The sequence below is a fragment of the Chaetodon auriga genome, chromosome 14 (genome assembly GCF_051107435.1).
Source record: "Chaetodon auriga isolate fChaAug3 chromosome 14, fChaAug3.hap1, whole genome shotgun sequence".
Classification (NCBI taxonomy): domain Eukaryota; kingdom Metazoa; phylum Chordata; class Actinopteri; order Chaetodontiformes; family Chaetodontidae; genus Chaetodon; species Chaetodon auriga.
Window position 1 is genome coordinate 6,960,999 of NC_135087.1, and position 22,123 is coordinate 6,983,121.

The 22,123-nt window shown below is 43.3% G+C and overlaps 1 protein-coding gene across 1 annotated transcript in view; it reads left to right on the forward strand.

The window, feature by feature from the left end:
• Positions 1 to 22,123, forward strand: part of sos2 (son of sevenless homolog 2 (Drosophila)) — a 32,890-nt gene that overhangs the window by 3,550 nt on the left and 7,217 nt on the right. Inside the window, exons 2-12 of the mRNA XM_076747991.1 lie at positions 9,300 to 9,425; positions 9,644 to 9,775; positions 10,099 to 10,263; positions 10,359 to 10,565; positions 13,003 to 13,146; positions 13,730 to 13,840; positions 18,693 to 18,791; positions 19,652 to 19,779; positions 19,950 to 20,605; positions 20,701 to 20,782; positions 20,948 to 21,070. Of these exons, the coding sequence (XP_076604106.1) occupies positions 9,300 to 9,425; positions 9,644 to 9,775; positions 10,099 to 10,263; positions 10,359 to 10,565; positions 13,003 to 13,146; positions 13,730 to 13,840; positions 18,693 to 18,791; positions 19,652 to 19,779; positions 19,950 to 20,605; positions 20,701 to 20,782; positions 20,948 to 21,070 (1,973 nt within the window). The remainder of the gene's footprint in view (positions 1 to 9,299; positions 9,426 to 9,643; positions 9,776 to 10,098; positions 10,264 to 10,358; positions 10,566 to 13,002; positions 13,147 to 13,729; positions 13,841 to 18,692; positions 18,792 to 19,651; positions 19,780 to 19,949; positions 20,606 to 20,700; positions 20,783 to 20,947; positions 21,071 to 22,123) is intronic.

Here is a 22,123-nt window from a genome sequence, read left to right on the forward strand (position 1 = left end):
CAGATATTTGTCAGTTGTAGCTCATCAAATATGAGAATTCGCTGCCGTCTCTTTATTTCATCATGAATTGAATATTTTTGTGTTGTGGACTGTGAGTCAGACAGAACGTGCTTTGAAAACATCACCTTAGGCTGGAGGAATTTACAGTCGAACTGATTAATCGATTAATCCACAGAACGACATGTAAACGACACACCTGGACTGATGAGGTGCCTGCAGCTTAATGAACACATGGAAACATCATTTTGATCAACTGTGGGCTCACTGCAACTCATGAACTGCTTCCATTGTAGGCTAATGCTAACATTCAGGTACAACGGTTGAACTATCTCATGAAGTATGTCATAATATAAGACGTGGGGGCTTTTATGTAGGCTTTTTTGTGGTAGTAGGAGTACTGTTGTTGCATATTTGAAAACTCTAGAATAAAACAGTCCAAAAGTTCATGATGTTCTTGGGTTTAGACACTGACCACGAACTGCAGCGTCCCCAGTTTGAATCCGGTTATGACCTTTCTCCCCTCTCTTTCCTGTCATCTGTCCAGTATCACTGTCAAGTAAAGGCAGAAAATACACAAAAAAAATAGTCATTTTAAAGGAAGTTTCAAGTCAGCCACATGAAATAGAATAAAACATTTTATGCTGAAGGTAACAGCATGAACTGTGCAGTCATGTGTAGTTCACACGCGTGTGCAGCCGTCTGTGTTTCTGTCTGTTCACGGTGACATTTCACCACGGAGGAGTCGAGTGTTTGTCTTCTCGCTGCGTCTGTGTGTCCTGGCTATTCTTGATCGCGGTGGCTCGTGCCCAGCGCTGTGCTAGAGCGTCATTTAGCCTCTGACATGCTGGTGTTGGTAATAACTGTACATTCTCCAGGGCTGCTGTTTCGCTGGCGTGGGGAGCGGGGCCGGAGCCTTGCAGGGTACAGTTTCATTCCATTGCCATTTTAGCGCAGCATGATGCTGCTGAGTTCACGAGGCTTTAAAAGCTGAGATTTGTCAGGTCACAAGCATGCTTTGTTTTTGTGTGTGCGTGTGTTTCCTCTTTTATCTTTGTAACCTGAGTAGTTGGTTAAAATTCTGACATGGTGACTTCACAACAGGTCCAAACTTGCAGCAGCAGTTTTTTTTTTTTTTTTTTTTTTTAAAGTCACTTGCTTTTGTTGCACTTTTCCAGATCTATTGTCACTTCAGACTTAAGCTTATTACAGCATCCACTCTGGTGCTGTACAGATACATCTCAACGGTTCCTAAAGATCTAGAAAGTCTGAAGTTAAGAAAGTATTTTTAAATATGACCCAAAAAAAGACATTTATTAAATGCCTGGTACCAGAAACCAGTCTTACTGTGTCTTATGTCTTTGCGTGTCCGTTTATTTTTAGTTCCTCATATCTATCTCATCTGCGATCTGTCGTCAAGCTCGATAAAGAAACTTTTGCTTCAGGGACGTGAATGACCTGATGACCTTGAAGTGACTCTGCTGCGAGCTAACCTGACAGTATTATACGCTAAATTACATTCGGTGCGCTGTTGTAGCTCCATATGTTCAGTAAATTGCATGAAGTTCACTATAGCTCGCAAGGCCTTCAAACAAGAACTAAACACATAGTTATATTAACTACTGTAACTTTATAAATGCAGCCTGCAGCCATTTATATTCTGCAGCTGGCTTTGAGTTGTGATTATAAATGTCTTTATTTCTTTTAGGAATTTATGTCTTTATGACCAAGTTGACTGTAGAGAGGTGACAGGAATGATATAATGGTAAAGGCAAAGGTCCCGAGCTGGACTTTGGTGTTCGCTGTCGTTTCCTCGACCCATAGGGAACCAGGACACACCCATTTTAATATTTTCATAATGTAATTTATAGTATAAATGATTTTAATCTAATTGTCGTCAGAGCGCATGCACCGTGATCTGAAGGGACAAAGGTCAATAATAAACAAAGAGCACTATTCACTTACCTTCACATTTCACTGGTTTTTCTTTGGCTTTGCTGCAAAAACGTCTAATCAAAGACAATAAATACAGAAGGGAAAAAGGTGAAGCAGCATGTGACTGTTGGGCTTTGTTTAGATTGCCGCCCATATCCATTTTTTGGCATATCCAGATCGATTTTAGAAAGTCTGGAAGGCAAATAACCATATGAAATACGATTTTTTGCAAATCAGATCCAAACCACATTTGGAGGTGGTTTGAAATGCGACTCCAATCAGATTTCTACAGATGCAGCGCAGTCCGGACTATCGTGCTGTGAGAATCCGGAGTGATGGAAGTGCATCACAGCGGCCGAACAGGAACCGGCCTCTTCTGTCGCAGCAGACAGACAGTGCAACTGTGTGGAGGACGAGTTGATGGACAGTGACAGTGTGGACAGTCTGTCTTAAACAACTGACTTTGCCTGCAGTCAAAGTGAACACAGCCTCAGAGCTTCACCCTAACAGGAGTAGTCACCTCTTTAATTGAAGCGAATAAAAATATTACAGAGGAAGTGACACAATCTGCAGCGTGTTGTCAAGTCTTCAGGATGGGTGCTGCGTGTTGATTGGACAGGATGTTCGTGGCAGCAGGCCGCGCTTCCTGTGCACCAGCCGCAGACTGTCCACAGAGAGGAGCACGGGCAGAGAACCGGCCTGATTAATTCGCACTTTCCCCACCCCTCCTACAATATTGAATCACGTCTGTGACCATTCGCTCGTCCTCAGACGGGCCTTGGACGGAGGATGGGTAGACGCGGGGCCGGCAGGGGTCACTGGGTCAGGTCAGACTGGGGCCACGGCGAGGCCACGTGCTGTCTACGGCATGACCACCAGCCATTGTCTTCATGTGAATGTGAGGACGGCCAGCTAAATGTCAGGGGAGGTGTGTGTGTGTGCTTGTGTGTGCATGTGTGCCTGTGTGTGTGCGTGCATGTGTCTGTGGTTGTGAGTTTTTATTCTGCATTGTGTATGTCGTCTGCAGTCTGTCTCAGCGCATGTTTCGTGTGTTTTTTGCTGCAGGTTTTTTCTATTTGCGCGTGTCCAGAGGATTATATTATTAATCATTTTGTGTGTGTGTGTGTGTCTTGCATGTCTGCACCATGCATGTGTTGTGCCTGTGTGTGTGTGTGTGTGTGTGTGTGTGTGCTGGAGAGCTCGTGTGTGTGTGCCTGTTGTCTTAGAGTTGATCTCTGCCCTATGGTTCCCCAGACAGTCTGGTTGTAATGGCAGATGATGTCATGGCATGAATCACAAACAGTGACACATGCTCGGGTATAATAACAAGCCCCACCCCCCACCTCTGTGCCACATACACACACAAGCCACATTACCTGCAACCTGAGCCTGATGCAGCCCCATGTACACAGCCAGGAGAATAATCAATTGAATTAGAAATGTTAACCCTGTATTAACACCGTCAGGCCTCTGTTATAACCTCCAACTTTTCTGCTCTTTTACCACCAGCACATACATCAACACCTGATCCGTGTGTGTGTGATGGCTAAGACGTGCATGGTTTTTTTTTCTTTTTACTACACAAAGCTCAGTGCAAGCTGCGAAACAAGGTGACCTGCACGCATCAGCTGCTCGACGCATGAACCCGGCGTCAACAAATGTGTGTCAGTTTCCACCGTTAATGCTTTTGATGATGTCGTGCTTTTCGGGGTAATATGTGTGTGGTTTGGAGATTTTGAGAAATGCTGCGTGTACTTTTCCACTTGAACGATCAGATTTTCTTTTTCCCCTTCACTTTCACTTACGAGCCGTCTGCTCCATTGTTTTCTGTCAGAGCTCATTATTTCAGCGTGTTGTGGTGGAGCATGTTAGGATGTTTAAGATACCGCGTGAATGTACAGCATGTAGCTAACACGCTGCTATTCATGTGATATTTGTCGCTTCGTGACCTGAGTCTCCACAGACCCCTTGGTTTGATTATGGCACCAGTTTCAAAAAGGGATTTTAAAAACATGCTAAAATGGCATCATGATATACTTTTAATACCCTGTTTTGGAGGCGGATAGATGGTCTGTTGAATGTCCTGTGAGTTATCCTGCTGACAGTTTAGTAAGTCCTTGGATCAGTTTTAGAAGATGACTTAATGCTCTGTGTGTGGTCTATGCGTCAAATAGAGACACGTACACTGCTGCAGGTTCATTTTCATCACCGCTTAATCTGTTAATGGTATAAAACACATCATTTGTAGACGCTGCTGTACGTTGGGTAGTTGTGATGGGCATTTTTTAATGTTTTCTGTCAAACTCTAAATGATTAATCAGTCAGAGAAAATAATCCACGGATGAATCGATCGTGTAAATCATGCAGCCGTACGCCATATTCTCACGTCTAAGCATGACTTTAACAATTAACTGATTTGTGAGGAAAAGCTGAATAGATCAGCAGATCAGTTAATTACCTGATTGTTTCAGAGCTCTGTGTGCGATTTTACTGACGGTAGCGTTCAGTGTGTTTGTGGATCCTGGTAGTTTTTGTGAACCCTGGTTCTCCCTCTGCTGGTTTTGGCTCTGCTCCAGTCTGTGTGTGTAGCATGAACCTGCTCCTGCTGCTGCCTCCTCGTACACGCTCATCAATACCTCTCAGACTGCTGCTATGATCTGCTCTCCCCGGGGGCTTCGCTCTGCATGGGTAGGGAACAAGGCACGGGGAGGGGGGAGGAGGGAGGAGGGAGGAGGAGGAGGAGGAGGGAAAGGGAGAGTGAGCGAGCGCTGGGACTTCCTGTACGCTAGCCTTTCCCTTCTTAATGGACTGACCCATGAAACTGAACACCTTAACATGGCACAGGAGGATGTGCATGAAAGCTTACATGTATGATCAAGACTCCGGTCATTTTAATGTCTTTGCCCGCACGCAGTGGAAGAGTGGGCGGTGAGCCTGCCGCTCGGTGCGTTCACTCACCGGCTCGTCCAAATCTTAAACATATTAAAATTACAATTAGGGCCGAGAGACAAGATATGATATGACCCAAAATGCATAAAATTGTCCTCTGAGAGATTTTTATCATCCAGTTTGGGCCTGCAGGGAACAGTAGTTTTCATTCATTGGGAATAATTTGATCATTACTTCCTCTGTGAATAGATTTTTTTCAGTGAAATATCAGAAAAAGTACATGAGAAATAATGAAGCAGAAAATCTTCATATTTGGCATTTCAGCTTTAAAAATTACCAAAACAATTACTTGATGATCAAAATAGTTGCTGGTTGTATTTCTGTCGATCAGCAGATTAATTAATCAACATGTTTTTTCAGGTTATTATCCCTTAATCATCTGTGGGAGTGCTGCCAAACAATAAGCAGGACGACTTGATGGCAACACCAGATTATTATATGATTTGTGCATCGATGTGATGAGGTGATGTGTCAGACGTTTAACTTGCTCAGTTAGCCAAAAATGCTTGGATGCTATGAATTGTTGGTGTTTTTGCTTGATTTCATTATTAGAGTTGTTTCACTCGACGTTGTTACTTTCCACCAGGGAAAAAGCTCATTTTGCTGCACACAGTGGGTGAAAGTTTTGACATTTGCACCAAAGTCTTTTGTGAGTCTGTTGTCTTGAGCGTATTTCAGTGTTTGGGTGTCTGGAATTCACCTGGAAAAGGTGGTTTTGTTACCATGAGAACCTCAGTGCCTCCTGTCCCACGCCGCTTTTCAAACTCAGGAGTTCCCCCTGCTACTTTTCCACTCAGTTGCTTTCACTCTGCATGCGCTTACTTCAGTATCTGCTGGCAGCTATATTAGACCATGTTACGTCTATCACGCATTAGGATCAAGTTTCAGTGGTACTGTAAATACACTGAGCCGCAGGCGTACCTGCACATGGCCACACACTGCTTTCAGTCCTCAGTTTAGATGCGCTCATCAAGCACGGCTGACAGATTCACTGGGAGCTAACAAAGCAGATCGGCCTGCAACCAGTGGCTGTTTTAATATCAATTAGTCTGCTCATTATTTTTTCAGTTAATCATTGATATATAAAATGTCCAAAAATGGTGACAAATGCCCATCACAGCTGTTTGAATGTCTTATTTCCAGCTAACAGTCCAAAAAGATATTCAGTGTATTTTCATATAAAACCAAAGAAATGTTTACATTTTAGAAATCAGAACCTCTCCTGTCACCGTTAGACAAAAAACAAACTAAAATGATTAAGTGGTTATCAAAATTTGTTGCAGATTAATCCCAAAGGTATTCAGTTTATTTGTACAGAAAACTAAGAAACCAAAAGAAATAGGATAAGTTTGGGCATTTTTGTTTGAAAAACCTACTTAAACAATCAGTCACTTATGAAACTTGTTGCAGATGAACTTTCTAATAATTGACTTTAATAATTGACTAATTGTTTCAGCTCCACACGCAGGATAAAAAATGAAGGTTTTACACAGGACTTTGGTCTGTTGTATATCAACATTGTGGTACCTTACAGCAGTGTTACAGTTACATGCACTCTCTGTTATGTTTTTATTCAAATTACAGTCAGACTTGTGTATTTTTGTTGTTCGGTCTCTCATCCTGACATTGTTGGAGATAGACGACACTTGTTGGATGTGGGCCTCTCAGAAACGGGCCAACTATTCTGTGAATGGAGTCAGGGGAAACCCCCGTAGTTTCAGTGTGGTGACTCACAGCTCCTGGTGTCCTGTGGAATTTGGTCAAGTGCCTATTTGCGGTCAAGAGGATATATCTCAAAAGCTACTTCTGCTTTGATATGTATTTTTTCCTTGTAGAGTTTATGCTTGTGGCTTATTTATAACTGGTAAGTCTTGTGAGTGTGCATCAAAACAGAAATGACGTACAGAAGAGTAAACGAGGCCAAGCTGTGGCTTCACATTTTTCCAGCTCCCCTTGTTTTAAAAAGTGTCTGAGTGTCGTTAAGCAATCCAAAATTTGTCCATGAAAACAGGGTCGCTCTGTAATCCCCAAAGTGAGGATTCCACCGTCTTCTCTTTCCACCGGTTTCCGATTTGATCTCGGACAGATGAAGTCAAACTTGAGACAGAAGGGACATCCTGCCTGCCGTTGCATCTCTGTTAAGTCAGAGCACAAGAATGCGCGAAGCTCAGTCTGCGCTGACCTTTTAACTCTCCTCTCACATTCCTTAATCCGGGGGCAATGTTTTGTCATCATAATGCCCCACTCTACTATATGCCAGGGTAATTCCATCACTAGCATGTGAACAGGCCTGGCTTTTGTGTGCAGAGAGTAAATGTTAGGCTCTCTTTCTCTCCACCTCTCTCCTCTCTTTCTCTCCCACAGCCTTTTTTTTTTCTCCCCCTCTACGTCTGCTTAGGGTGCTATAATAGTATCTCAACTGACAGCATTCCTGCAAGAGGGCACGGCCCGAATGACGACAACTTTTGGGAGGTTGGAGGGCGGTTGGGGGGTGTTCTTCTCTTTCTGCTCGTAGACCTGATGATGCCACACCTTCTTTGCTGTTTGCACCTGAAACCACACCTTCTGTCAGGCTGGTTCCACCCTCAGGAGTCCCGCTCCTGAGAAAGCCTGGGTGACATGATAAAGCACCAGGATAGACCTTTAAAATGCATGTCTTTTTTTTTTTTTTTTTTGTGTTGCTTTCACGACTCATGTTTTTGCAAAATCATTATATGTTGATGTCGGGACCAGATTGTTTGAAAATGTTATTTTTCTGTCTTTGAAGTGTAATGGGAATTCTTGTTATTCATCTTCTCTGTACTTAATCATAAGTATTCACTGTCTTTAAGCCAAATGAACAACCATATCATATGATTAGGTGCGTGCGTATGTCATAATCTGCTGACCATGTAACCACGTACAGTATGTTATTATGCACTGATTAAGTGAACCTTGTGTCCTGATTGTACAACACATTATGACGTGCCTATTGTGCTGACATTGTTCTGATGATAGAACAAAGTCATCCTGTCTACAAAGATAATATATTGTATATAATCTTTCAATCTCTCTTGCTCCGGGCTCTTTCTTGTCATCTCACACTTGAGAAAACAAGAAGGGAGTCCGTCTGCAGGCGTCAGAATAAACTCACAGAAAGACAACGAACGACTCTGTGCTTTTTAGTACAAAATTGCCAGAACAAACTTGGCGTTGTCTTTCTGTGAGTTTATTCTGACGCCTGCAGACGGACTCCCTTCTTGTTTTCTCAAGTGTGAGATGACAAGAAAGAGCCCGGAGCAAGAGAAGTTGAAAGATTATATACAATATATTATCTTTGTAGACAGGATGACTTTGTTCTATCATCAGAACAATGTCAGCACAATAGGCACGTCATAATGTGTTGTACAATCAGGACACAAGGTTCACTTAATCAGTGCATAATAACATACTGTACGTGGTTACATGGTCAGCAGATTATGACATACGCACGCACCTAATCATATGATATGGTTGTTCATTTGGCTTAAAGACAGTGAATACTTATGATTAAGTACAGAGAAGATGAATAACAAGAATTCCCATTACAGAAGTCACAGGTACACACAGTTTAAAGTGTGTTTATCCTCCGTGATGTGACTCACACTCCTGGTGAATCCTGATATGCCGGTAGAGTATAGTTACAAGAGGAATCCAGATGCGATTGGAAAGCTCAAAAGTGTGTGTAGGGCTTAGCCAATACAGTGCAGTACGTAGCTGCAGAGGACTGTTGGCCTCCCTCTCACAGGTACACATGACTGGAAAAGGTTTTTTTTTTATCATTTTGCTGTGTCTTTTAAAAAGGTTGCTGTTTGATGGCCAACTCTGGGATGTCTGAGCTTTCTTGAAAGCATCGAGGATATGTTATTGAAAGCTCTCCTAAGTGCATTACGCTTACACTTGATAATAATGTAAATTTGGTAAAAAGTGACCAAATGTTTACTGGGATGAATTGCTTAAATTAACCAAGTTTCATGCCTGTCTTCAAATTGATTTCACAGTTGTGAAATAAATGGAAACTTACATATTTGTTGAATTCTTTTGAAAATGGCCAGCTCTGATAACAGTTACTTACAATTTGTGGTCACTGAAGCATCCAAAAACCACGAATATGACCATTTAAGACCAAGAGAAGGTGTTGTCTTCAGTCAGTCTTTGTCTGTACTTGCTGTCCTGACATCATTGAATGTGACCCGAGCCTGACTGAGGTCCATCACACCAGGTGTTACGATCAGTTTCACACATAACACTTTAAGTTAAAGGCGCAAAGGAGAGTTTCTTTTGGGGTTTGATTGTGGTTTTCAACTATCATCTTTTTGGCCAGTTTTTAAGTTGCAGGATGCTCTTTCAACCATCTTGCTGTATTGATACTCATCTCTTTGCATACTTTTGTCATTCAGGTACAGAAGCAGGTCCACCCAAACCTCATGGCGAAGGAGGATGCCCTGCAGCACATCGAAGAGCTGATCCTGCAGCTGCTCAACATGCTGTGCGTGGCCCAGCCTCGCTCCGTGCAGGACGTAGAGGTAAGAGGAGCATCTGTATATCAATTCATAATACACTGTGAAGTGACAGAAGTGTGGAGTTTCAGTTTAACTGTCAGTAACTTTCCTAAGTTTTACTATCAGGAAACACGTGCTGCCACAGAATCATTCCACATAACTAACTGAATACTCGTGAGCGATGCAGCTTTCAATCATCTTAATGCTTCCAAGTGCTAAGACAATAATTCCTCTCTCTCCAGGAACGGGTCCAGAAAACCTTTCCCCACCCTATAGATAAGTGGGCGATTGCTGACGCCCAGTCAGCCATCGAGAAACGCAAGAGGAGAAACCCCTTACTTCTCCCTGTGGACAAGATCCACCCACTGCTTAAGGTAAAGACTCCTGAAGAGATCTCCTCTGTCAGGCTTTACACTTCATGCTTAATACACTTTATGTCTTTCCAAAGTACGTATGTTGAAATGTATGTGTCAGTTTACAGTCAACTCTGAGATGCCTTCAAGTGCCAGAAAGTTGCGGCTGTTGCTGGGAAATATTTATAATCCAATACAGCTTACTGTTTTGACAGCTTGGTTCAGACTAATTGAATTGCCCTGAACTGATGGAGTCCTCAGTGCAGACACTAAGAATGAGTGTGAGCTGCTGACTGAACCCTGTGTTTTACTGAATGTCTTTACTCTGTTTTTCCCCCCAATAGGAGGTTTTGGGCTATAAGGTGGACTACCATGTTTCCCTGTACATTGTGGCTGTGCTTGAGTACATATCAGCAGACATACTGAAACTGGCAGGCAACTATGTCGGCAACATTCGGCACTATGAAATCAGCCAGCAGGACATCAAAGTGTCCATGTGCGCAGACAAGGTGAGTATATGTGAGGAAAGGGAAAGCTGACATCAGAAAAGACAAATTAAATGCTTTGCTGCGGCTGACTGATTGTGTCCGCTGTCTGTCTCCAGGTGTTGATGGACATGTTTGACCAGGAGGAGGACATCGGCTTGATGTCTCAGTGCACAGAGGAGCCGTCGTCCTCTGGGGAGCTCACGTACGACGACCTGGTGAGGCTTGAAATCGCAGAGGAGCGGCAGTACCTGCGCGAGCTCGACCTCATCATCAAAGTGTTCCGCCATCACTTCCTGTCCAACCCCAAAATCTTCACGCCTCAGGTAGGGAAGACGTACGCAGTTAATTAAAAAGCTGTCCGAATTAATCGTTTCTCAGTCGGAGTTTGATCAGATGTCGCTCATGTAAACATGCCGGTTTGCAGAGTCACTGATCAAAATACTCAAAGTATAAGCTCTAATCGTGACTCATCCTCTCATCACATGCTTTCCACATGCTAAAAAGAGAAGGCTCCAACTGCTAAAACCAACAGTGGGTGCAAACAAAAGCACTGAAAAATATTTTTATGCTGTTTGAAATATTTTGTGCATAAAACTCCTCTGTGACAAAGCCAATCAGAAAACAACTGACAACAGTTTAACATCTGTTTACATCTATATTAGACTACTAATATACTACTAGAAACTATTAAACAAGTTTAAATTAATGCCAGCTCCACTGTGTTATTATTAGGTTAGAAATAGATTAGAAGGAAAATCAATAATCTCTTGTAAAACAACCCACCTTCACAGTTATTCACCTAAAGGTTCTGGATACTGGTGAAAGGCAGAAAGACGTACTCCAGCCCAGCGGCGGATGCAGCGGCTGCGGCCAGCTTACTCCAAAGCCGGCTTATAAACAAACTGTCAAGTCTCCAACTGAATTCTGTAAACCTAATTATAAAGTCATTTCAGCCAAATCCAGCCTAAGAACATTTAGAGATTACAGCTGAAACTCTGTAATCGGCTAACTGGTAATCAGCATCAGGAAACACTTTGAAACACCCAAACAGATTTCACAGCGCTGATTTATGTTATTAAACCTGGAGAGGAGACGTCTTAACAGCTGTGTTTGATATGACGTACCAGGAGAAACTGAGACTTCACAGTTTGAGGTTCCTCCAAGACAAGTCACTCTCAGATTATCTCAGATTAAAGGTATGTCTTTTCTGATGAATGACCAGACATTCAGAGCAAACAGACTCCAGTAAATGTGTGCCGTCTCCTCAGGCACCGCCCGTGGCCCCCCGACCTCCAATAAACAAGTAAATAGACATTCGTATTTATCTCCAAGGGTTAACCAAACAAACAAATTGCCTATGACGTTGTGTCTAATATCGCAAGTAAGAGCTCTAAATAGATTGAAAAAGTATGGGTGGGGGTAAGGAGTTGAACAGAGGGTCTATGGGATGAGGAGTGAATGGAAAGTTGAGTTTAATGGGTCGCTGCGGCTTTGCATATTTTGGGTTGGGTAATTTGTGGTATCATTTGGGTGAGGAGGATAAACCTTTGTGAGGCCCTGTGGAATGCAGAACATGTAATTATGTTGAGACAGGAACAACATCTGCAGCCCTCGCAAAAATAACCTCAATTATGTCTGTTGAAACACAGCGTAATCTGAAATTGCTCGGGAGATGTCAAGAAAGTGTTACGATCAAATAATGACAGGACTGAAGTTCGACTCAGACTTCGGGAGTCAATAATCACTCTGTGCTATTTAGGGTTCTCGTCTGCTCCGCTAATGATTTCCTCAGGCAAATTGAGCCTGTTGTTGTTTAGAGCTCATCCTCGCCGCTGTTTTTTAGTGTTTATTTATTCAAGGGCGGCAGGCCAAGAATGGGAGCTCTTTCAGCAACACCCTGCTACACGCTCCTATGGTTAACGGCGCTCAGTGTGTTTACATGTACTTAAGTAACTTGATTAATGTCGGTTTCCTGTGGTAAGATGATTTCTTAAATGTCATTATATCGGTGTAAGGCAGCGTTTTCAAAGTCTGACATTACCCCCTCCACACACACACACACACACACACACACACACACACACACACACACACACACACACACACACACACACAAAATGGAGACAGCTGCATTGACATTTGCTTTATTTACGAGGAAAAATTGGCCCTTGAAAGTTTGCCGTATTAGCTTTTAGCATTTGTTTGCAGTGCATCCAGGAATGTACAGACAGCCATAACTGGACTTCTTTTATACTGAAGAAAAATTCACCCCTCCATCAGAAATACATATTTTTTACTCTTATCTCCAGTGCTGTTTGTCTGTCTAGATTGTTTTGGTGTGAGTTGCCAAGTTCTGGAGGTATCGGCTGTGGAGATGTCTGCCTTCGCTCGAACATAACAGAACTAGTTGGACTCGGCTTGTGCCAAAAAACACATCTGAGAAACTCAACGGCAAAGTCTCTTTCCAGAAGTCATGAGCCGGTTACTCGAGATAATCCACAGAGCTTGCAATGAGCAGTTTCATGCAGGAACTATGTTCTTTTCGGCATACTATATCCACCAACTGTATCACCGCGCAGCCTCTCATCAGAGAGTAGATGGTTCCCTATCAAGGCCTGTAAACACTTTGATGTGTGACTTCCCTTTAAAGTTGGTAAATAGGGTACTTGGTCTCTTTCCTATCTGGTTAAAGGATTCAGTGCAGCCAAACCCACCTGTTTTACCTTTTGTCATCTTGTCTCGTGCTGTCTCGCTGTGCAGGATGTGGAGGTGATCTTCAGCAACATCCTGGACATCCACGAGCTGACGGTGAAGCTGCTCGGACTGATCGAGGACGCCGTGGAGATGACGGCTGATGGCAGCCCTCATCCGCTAGTGGGCAGCTGCTTTGAAGACCTAGCAGAGGTATGAAGCTCGTTTGAACTCACCAGTTCAAGACGAGTGGTGCCAGATGTATCTGACTTCTCATTAATGCGAGTATAAACTCCTTGAATACAATACATGGAAATTTGTTCTAGTAGTTAAACTGCGGAGAAAATTAAACAGTTACACAGGAGCTTAGTTTCCACAGCTGGAGATTTATTTGTTGGGTTTATTTGATGGTTAAAAAAGCCATAACATCAAAGTCTTTACTGTTGAGAGTTACATTCATGAGCTAAAAAAACTGTATATGGTGGCATCGAATACATGGCTCGCGATTGGATTCATGTATACATTTTCCCACCTTTATGATTGCATTGAATGCATCATTCCAGCACACATTCCACATTCACACATATTTTATTCCTTTTAATTTTCTTTCATGGTACTGCTCTTTCACTCTCACCAGAGTTATATAAGAATCAGCATTTACTGTCATTAAACTTACTCAAAAACTGCATCCAGCAAAATGTTAAAAACTGTAAATTATCAACTCAGATTCAAGCCGCTGACGGGATCTGACATACCGCTTGTGTCTGATCGTCCTTTATTCTCTCCGTGTGTACAGGAGCAGGCGTTTGACCCCTACGAGACCATGTCTCAGGATATCCTCAGCAAGGATTTCCACGAGCACTTCAATAACCTGATGGCACGGCCAACCGCCGGCCTCTACTTCCAGGTGAGATGTTCAAATTGTCCTCAGTTAAGCTGACAGAGTCAGTTCACACATTAGCTTCTGATGGGCGAACAGACAGTGGAAAAATGGCTGAAAGAGGCTGAGCATCAGCCATCCAGCCCATCAGACGACTTAATGATGTGCAGCTGAAGTAATTATCATGACTCCTGTGAAACAAACAGTTGATATTAAGGTATTACAAACAATATAACATTTTTCTATTAAGCTTTGTGCCTTAGCGTCATTGTGACTCGGTAGGTTAGAATTGGCGACGTTGAATTTCCACCCGTTGAAGCCGTTGTATCTCCCACTCCCGACTTTCCTGTCATTCTCACGTGTAAACTTTCTTATAAAGCAAAAATGCCATAAAATTGAAAAGAAAAAAAAAAGTTTGTTTTTAATATGAAGGTACAAGTAGGTCATTTATGTGTTTACACCAAGCAAAGCGTGTTTGAGTATTTGTTCCTGCTCTGCTTTGAAGTTAACCTGGGTGCCTGGTGGAATTCCTTCCAATATCGTCTGAGGGCATGTCATGACATATTCAGCGTCCTGTGTACAGTTTATTCACTGCTGCCGCATTGTTTTATTTGGACATTCCTCACAAGAATAGCATTGAATTATGCTCGGTGGGGTGCAGTTTGGCAGCCTTTGAAGATGAAATATTTGCTGGTGTTTTCTCAGGCCAAAGACCAATGAGTACAACCGTTCACATGAAGCAACATCACAGATCCAGTATTTACAGTATGAGGTGGTTTTCTGACGTCCTGTTCAAGGGTTTAAACATCAATCTGCCATTTTATTGAGTGGATATTAAAATTTAATGTTAACAGACCTACGGTAAAGTCGTGCGCTCTGCTGCTGACTGAGCGTGCTGCAGCCCCACTGTACCTCAGGTCGAGGCCTCGCTGTGTTTACCCTCAAACCGCCAGTCTAACCCCAGTTAGATCAACACCGATGGCACTGTCCTCTGATTGCACACACCCAGTGTTTATTTTCATGTACTCATTGTATGAGAGTGGAGGAAAGGGCACAGGAGTTAAGAATATAGCTTTATTCTTGCACTCTATAGATAACACCATGGCATTCGTTTGAGAACTCCTTTCATTGTCTCACTTGCTATTTTTCTTAAAGGGATATTTCACCGCGTTTTATGTGGATGTCTAATCAGTGTTGATGGTAAACGTAGTCAATTGAGGCATTAAATTCCTCATTATGTGCTATGCTGGCTGAGAAAGCTGACTTCTCTGCTGGTAGTGCTGACATGTACCAGGATGCATTGCACGCAATCTTCTGATGCCCATACCCGCTGAGCAAGCTAGCTTCTGGGTGCTAATCAAAGTGACACAACATTGCCAAGCAAATGAACTCCAACATTAGTCCAGCATCACCTCGTCTGTGGGATTACAGTCGCCACATTAGCCATGGAACATGCTAACACCAAGTTCAACAGACTAACCTACAGAATAAACAGTAATACAAAATACAAGATGGAAAAAGTTCCAGTTTGAAGTTGAAGTTTTCCCTCACATTTCCATCAGAAATAAAGTGAATCCACTGGGTCTTCACGTCCTCAGATGGTAAGAGCAGAAGAAGACTTCTGAGTCCGTTCTTGCAGCCAACAACAAAGCAATTGACGTGCTCTGCCGTATACTTTGGCTTGAAAAAGAGAGGCTGGATATCCTAATCAGCCAAAAACATTGTAAAAGGTAGCCTCCTCCATAACATCCTCTGCGCTACTTAAACGATTAATTGAAACTCAAAAATATAAATCAATTAATTAACCGACTGTTTCAGCTTTACAGATTCTGATTCACTCAAACATGATATGTATTGTGTTGCTTTAAAAATCCATTTGGCTTGGCTGCTGTGCCACCTGTGCGTGTGTGTGTGTTGTGTGCGTGTGTGTACATGGGCGTGCACATGTGAGCATGTCTGTGAGATCGTCAGCAGTGATCCCAGGGGCAGATGGTGTAATGGTGTCTCTCCACCAGCCTCCCCACCCCTCCCACACACACACACACACACACACACACACACACACACACACACACACCTTCCACCCCTCTAACTACTCCTGCCCCGTTTCTGCACCATGAGCTAATCTTATTTTAGCATCTCTCACTTTGCGTTTCATCTCTGACCTGATGGCTGTTCGTCTCCTCGTCTCTCCGCCTTCTTTACGCATCGTGAGCCATTACACACTTTTCTCCACAGCACCTGTTTAAATTCATACATATTATGGTGTTTGCTGTAATGGGGGTCGAACCTCTGGCAGTAGCATCATTAGCACTTCTGCTCTGCCTCCTCAGCTTTTGTCTCATTGCATGTGCTTCATCGTTCTCGCTCCATCCTCCTTGACTCTCCTTCCCTCCCCGCTCTCTGTCAGATAGATGTGTCTGTCGAGCACTCAGCCCCTGCACTCTGCAGCGTCTGGTATTGTGGGTAAATTACATCGCCTTTTAAAAATAGAACAGGCAGCCACACTGCGGGCCATTTTTCTCCTGGGGAGGAGGGGTGGAAGGGGGAGGAGGGGGGCGGGTGGCCCAAGGCACATTTCATGTTGAAAATAAGCTGTGAATTAAGACGGCAAAAGGCAGCGACATGGGTTCAAGAAGCCCCTTACCTCTGTGAAGTGGGAACACGTTGTTCTCATAGTTGCTCTGAACCGTATACTTACTGCACTGTGTGTTTATATTTAGGCTGCTGGCACAGTGATGCATGCTCGTGTAGAGACTCGCTTTTCACGTGTTATCCGACACAATATCAACTTCAGTTCCAGTGTACCTGCTCGCATCAGGAGCCCGTCACACTAAGCTGAGATCACCTGTGAGATCGTTTCTCTGGGCCTTTGAGCAGACACACATATCCATATGTAAGAGTGAAAATGATGCATCAAGAACACACAACATGAACACTATTTTCAGCGAGGATAACTCAAATTAAGTTGTTTGACACCTTTGACGATGTGTTTTGTGGCAGTTTACGTCTCACATTGATGACAGAGCAGCTGTCTGTTATTTTGCACAGCACGAGCATCACAGCTGTTTTTCACAACTATATTCAGCTGTGTTTTACTGGCCTTGAATACTTCAGTTTGAGAGAAACTCCTCTTTACTTTCACTTTTTAATTTCTAATTGTTCTGCCAAAGCTGTTATTCCATGTTTAAATGAGGGGGAGGTGTATCAGCGACTAGCGAATCAGTGACCGCTCAGCTTTCCAACACTTGTGCTTTATTAAGTTTCTAGGTACTCAGCAGGTACTCTGTTTTGGTAATACCTCCCTACAGCTGAACTCCCACTCCTGCAGCGAGCACATCCTCCTGTCTGCTCCACACGACACATCCACACACTGACTGGCAGCAGAAGGCCCCGACACTGTGGACAGAAGCTTTAGACTGCGTCGTCGTGCAACGCTTTTTAGAGATACGAGGGTCTGAGAAGTTGCTAAATTTATCAGGAAACGCACAAATTTGACAAAACTGCATCTTGTTTTGATTCGCAATGTGCACGGAGAGGAGGGTCTACGACGCCGTTGTCAGTTTGTTTTTGAGTCGGGCTAACAATAAAATAAGGTTTTACCCATTTTAGCAGCATCTGAAATCATACCGTCGGGATTTCTAAATACTCGGTGTACTGTAATGACACCCAAACTGAGCACTCCACTATCAGCTGTATCGAAGCAAGAAACCAACAAGATTGACTTTTGGTGGTTCTTCACTTTACGCTGTACAGTCACTGCATTTATCGCCAAGGTTATGTTGCCACCTGGTGGAGATCCAATACACTAAAAAGCTGTCAAACTGACCGATAATACTGCCATACCAGCTGCTATAACAGAACAAATGATCGGTATCCGCTGTGTATATGGCTCCTAGACGATCGGCATTTGGTATCCTCTTAAAAATTGATCAGGGCATCTGTCGTGAAAATGTTATCACCCACAACTGCATTTAAATAATAATGAACGATGTCTGGTGAATCGCACCATGTTTGAAACAAACTCGTATTTGTGTATAGATAGAGCTTTATTTGTTGCACCATAGGAGACACTTTAAAAAGCTTAACACCAGTATTGCACCCAGTCAGCCTAAATGCAGAGAGCAGATTATGAAGCATCTGAACGTGTAGCCCGAACGCTCGCAGGCAGTTTGTAAAGCTGCAGGATGCTGACGTATCAATAACATGATCTAAACTTAGGTCATTGTTCCCCTGACTGTCCATCAGTGCGCGTTAGGCAGCTGATGTCTTTCTCCTCCATGCACACAGACCCTCTTCATCTCCTCCCCTCCCCTCACAGACAGGGTGGCCGCTGCTGTGGAGTCTGAGTTGTAGCATATTGATTCTGAGTCGTCTATCAGGGGAACAGGAGATTTAAATGGATACTATGACGGCCTCCTCTCCGGTTACCCTGAAGCCTCACTCGGTCAACCGCTTCTCCCTCCCTCTGTCCTCCATCACCCTCATTTATAGACTGAAAGATGCACATTTCAGTCGCCCTTGTCTTCACAGTCTTCTTCTCTTTGTTTGTGAACTTTTGCAGTATTTTGAGGTGACGAATACTCTTTTCAACTCTCAATTGTTGTATTTTATGGGATATACAGATTGTAAACTAACAGTTTGATCACATTTCACTCACCATGTGAACGTGTGAATAAAACCAGATACGTCTTCACAATAAGCTTCAGACAGGCTTTGACACATCCAGTCATCTATCTAATACTCATTCGGAAGTGAAAATGAAAGTTAAGCAAAAGAGTGCAAGTCTCTCGATCACATGCTGGTTGGATCAAATCTGTTCACAATGTCGTCACACTGATCCATCACTAACGCTTCTCATGTATCTTTGTGTCTCCAGTCAGTTGCAGAAGGCTTCAAAGAAGCAGTCCAGTATGTCCTTCCACAGCTGATGATGGTCCCAGTATACCACTGTATGCACTACTTTGAGCTACTGCAGGTATGTCCTGACACGTGAACAGCTCTAATCAAAGAGTCCCACTGAGCCTCTTTTCCACAGCTACAGTCTCCTAAAGCTAGCTGAATGGAATACCTGGTGTGTAATGTATAATGGTGTATAAACAGCAGCCTCTGTCACCTCATTCTGATATACTTCCTATGTTTAATACTAGGAAAAACCATCTTATAAAGGGTTAAAAATAGAAACTTAGATGTGCGAGCTTGGCTGTGGTTTGTAGAGGTGTCGTTTTCTCACTTGCCTCATGTCTCTGTTTATTGTATCTTACCTATTTCACCGATGTTTAGGCTGGTTGAATGCCACCATTCTGTAGTTTGTTTTAGGTGAGGGTTAGCGTCTTTGGTTAGCTTTAGCTGTTTTGTCTCATTCCACAAATCTCCACTGTGTCTTACATTATTGCACCTGGATTTTAATTGTTGTGTGAACAAACTGAACTGAATGTGGCCTGTTTGATTAGCCGTTAGCTGTGTCGTATGTGTCTGAATATTGTCTAAAAATCACCTTACATTCAACACTGTTGTGTTGTTGCAGTGCAGCTTCTGTAAGATGTTTTTCACAGCAGACATTTTGACTTGTCATTGCAAGAAAAGTGCAGGTGTTACTAATAACATTAGCACTGGCACTGTTCTGCTAAGTGTTGCAGTCAGACATTCATTCACCATACCAGAGCTCTGGAACTGGTCCAACTAAATCTAATACAGCCGGTCATGATAATGTTAGTCATGCCTGAGCTTTACCTGCGAAGACACGACAACTTTTCTGTTGTGAAAAAACTTCTATAGACTCCTGTATGATGAAGCACAGAAACACTGATGTGTGTGTGTCATCTGGCATTTTTACAGCAACTTCAGGAGCGCAGTCAAGACCAAGATGACAGAGAATGTCTGAAACAGGCGATCACAGCCCTGCTTAATCTTCAGTGTAGCGTGGAGCGCATCTATGCCAAGCACCAGCCTCGCCGTAAACCTGGGTATGTCGTCCTGCTCACGAGTTACTGACCAAATGCTAGAAATTGGTTTACGTGTGTGTTAGTTAGCTCGTCCAGCTGCAGTGGCCCAGACCCACTACATGCGTTTATTTAGTTGTGATATTTCAGTGGTTAAATGTTTTCTGACTTCATACCTCCCTCATCTCTCACAGTGAGCCCATGTACCGCCTGTACAGCAGGCAGGTTCGTAGCAAACAACTAGCCATCAAACGCATGAACGAGATTCAGAAGAGCATCGACGGCTGGGAGGGAAAAGACATCGGCCAGTGCTGCAGCGAGTTCATCCTGGAGGGCCCACTTTTACGAGCCGGCGCCAAACATGAGAGACACAACTTCCTGTTTGACGGCCTGATGATAAGTTGCAAGGCCAATCAGAGCTCACGGCTCCCGGGTTCGGGCAGCGGGGCGGAGTACCGTCTGAAGGAGAAGTTTGTGCTGAGGAAGGTCCGCATCGTGGATCGCGAGGACTCTGTAGAACTGCGGCACGCCTTCGAACTGATAGGAAAAGATGAAAACTGCTCAGTTTTCTGTGCACGGACAGCGGAGGAGAAGGCGGCGTGGATGGCAGCGCTGGTGACTCTGCAGTATCGCTCCACTTTGGATCGCATGTTGGACACAGTGCTGCAGCACGAGGAGCAGGCGCATCCTCTAAGACTACCCTCCCCGGATGTTTACCGCTTTGCTGTGCAGGACTCTGAGGAGAATATTGTGTTTGAGGACAAAGTGCAGAGCAAAACCGGCATCCCCCTCATTAAGGCCGGCACAGTGGTCAAGCTCATAGAGAGGCTCACCTACCATATGTATGCTGGTAAGCTTATGGACTGAAGTTTGTGCGACTAACTTAAAGGTTTATTTTGCAAAGATGTTTATTGTGTTGATCTAATGTGTTTCATCTGTTTGTAGATCCTAACTTTGTGCGCACGTTTCTCACCACATACCGATCGTTCTGCAAACCACAGGAGCTTATCACCCTGCTGATAGACAGGTACAGTTCAGCCAGAACAGCTGCTCTTATAGCAGTATTTTCATCTATTCATTCATATCTGAGTCATAAGAACAGTCTCTCTTCGCTTGTCAGGCGAATATGTGTCAGTGGTGTGATATTGTAGGTACCCTGAAATCTTGAATGTCTGAACATTGATCTCCTCAGGATTGAGATCCCTGAGCCAGAACCGACTGAGGAGGACCGACAGGCTCTCTGGAACGGTGACCAGCCAATGGCGGCCGAGCTCCAGAGATTCCGGAAGGAATACGTGCAGCCAGTCCAGCTCAGGTACAGTTTGTCCAATCACAGCTGAGTCATCGTGAAAAGAGAGGGACATAACATCCACAAGGCAGGAAATACATTTAAACCAGCAAAGGATTTTCAGGCAGATAGCTGAGTTTGTTGATGTTAGTCCAGAAGTGGTCTTGTTTAAACAACTTTTATGAATACACAGCTGTAATAATTGTCCATTAATTAAGCACCACAGCCCTAAAATAGTTAGAATAGTAAAAAATAAAAGCAAATTAAGAGCATGGGATTGTGGGTTTATTGCTGGGCTCATCTTAATTCTAAGGTGGTTACCTGGTGAATTGTGTTTTCAAATGATCTATGAAGGCTAAAAATCTAACTTTCCCTTAATCAGACCATTGGTTGATAGAGAAAAATTGCCCAGATATGTTTTTTTTTTTTTAATGTCTTACCTCGAGTCTCTTCGTTAGTTCTTAGTTATTCTAACACCTTTAACTGCTTTCTCTTATTTCCTAACAAGGCCTTTCAAAATGGCACAAAAGACTTTGTGTCTCTTTGTCTTCTGCTGTTAACACGCTCCTGTTAAGGCCTGAATGTCCTCACAGAATAACTTTTGTATCCTTATAAGGCGTAACAGAGTCAGGAATAGCCTTATAAGCACCATTAAAGACTGAGAGCTTCTCGTTGTCAGACTGCAGTGCTGCTGTACTTAAAGGCAGCTGCAGTAAAATCCTTTAAACTTCAGTCACAGAAACAGTTAAAACACACGAGTGGGTAGTTACAGTGGTTACACGCATTCTCTGTGTCCTCTGCATTAGAAGTGCTGCTGGTCGTAACTCAGTCATGAATTCTCTAATATGTGAAGGCACAATGACAGATTCAGATAAAAAAATCAGTAAGGTTTGTGTGTTAGGCAGCATATACACATTAGATAGAATAATAAGCGTTTCAGCATAGATTGGGACAAAATGAAAGGACATTGTCACGTAGTTTGGGTGGGCTGAAATGTTTCAGTTGTGGTCCGGCTGGTTATTTTAAAACCAGGATACTCAAAGTAGGTGAAAACACCTCTTCGGGCAAAGTCGTTTGCCA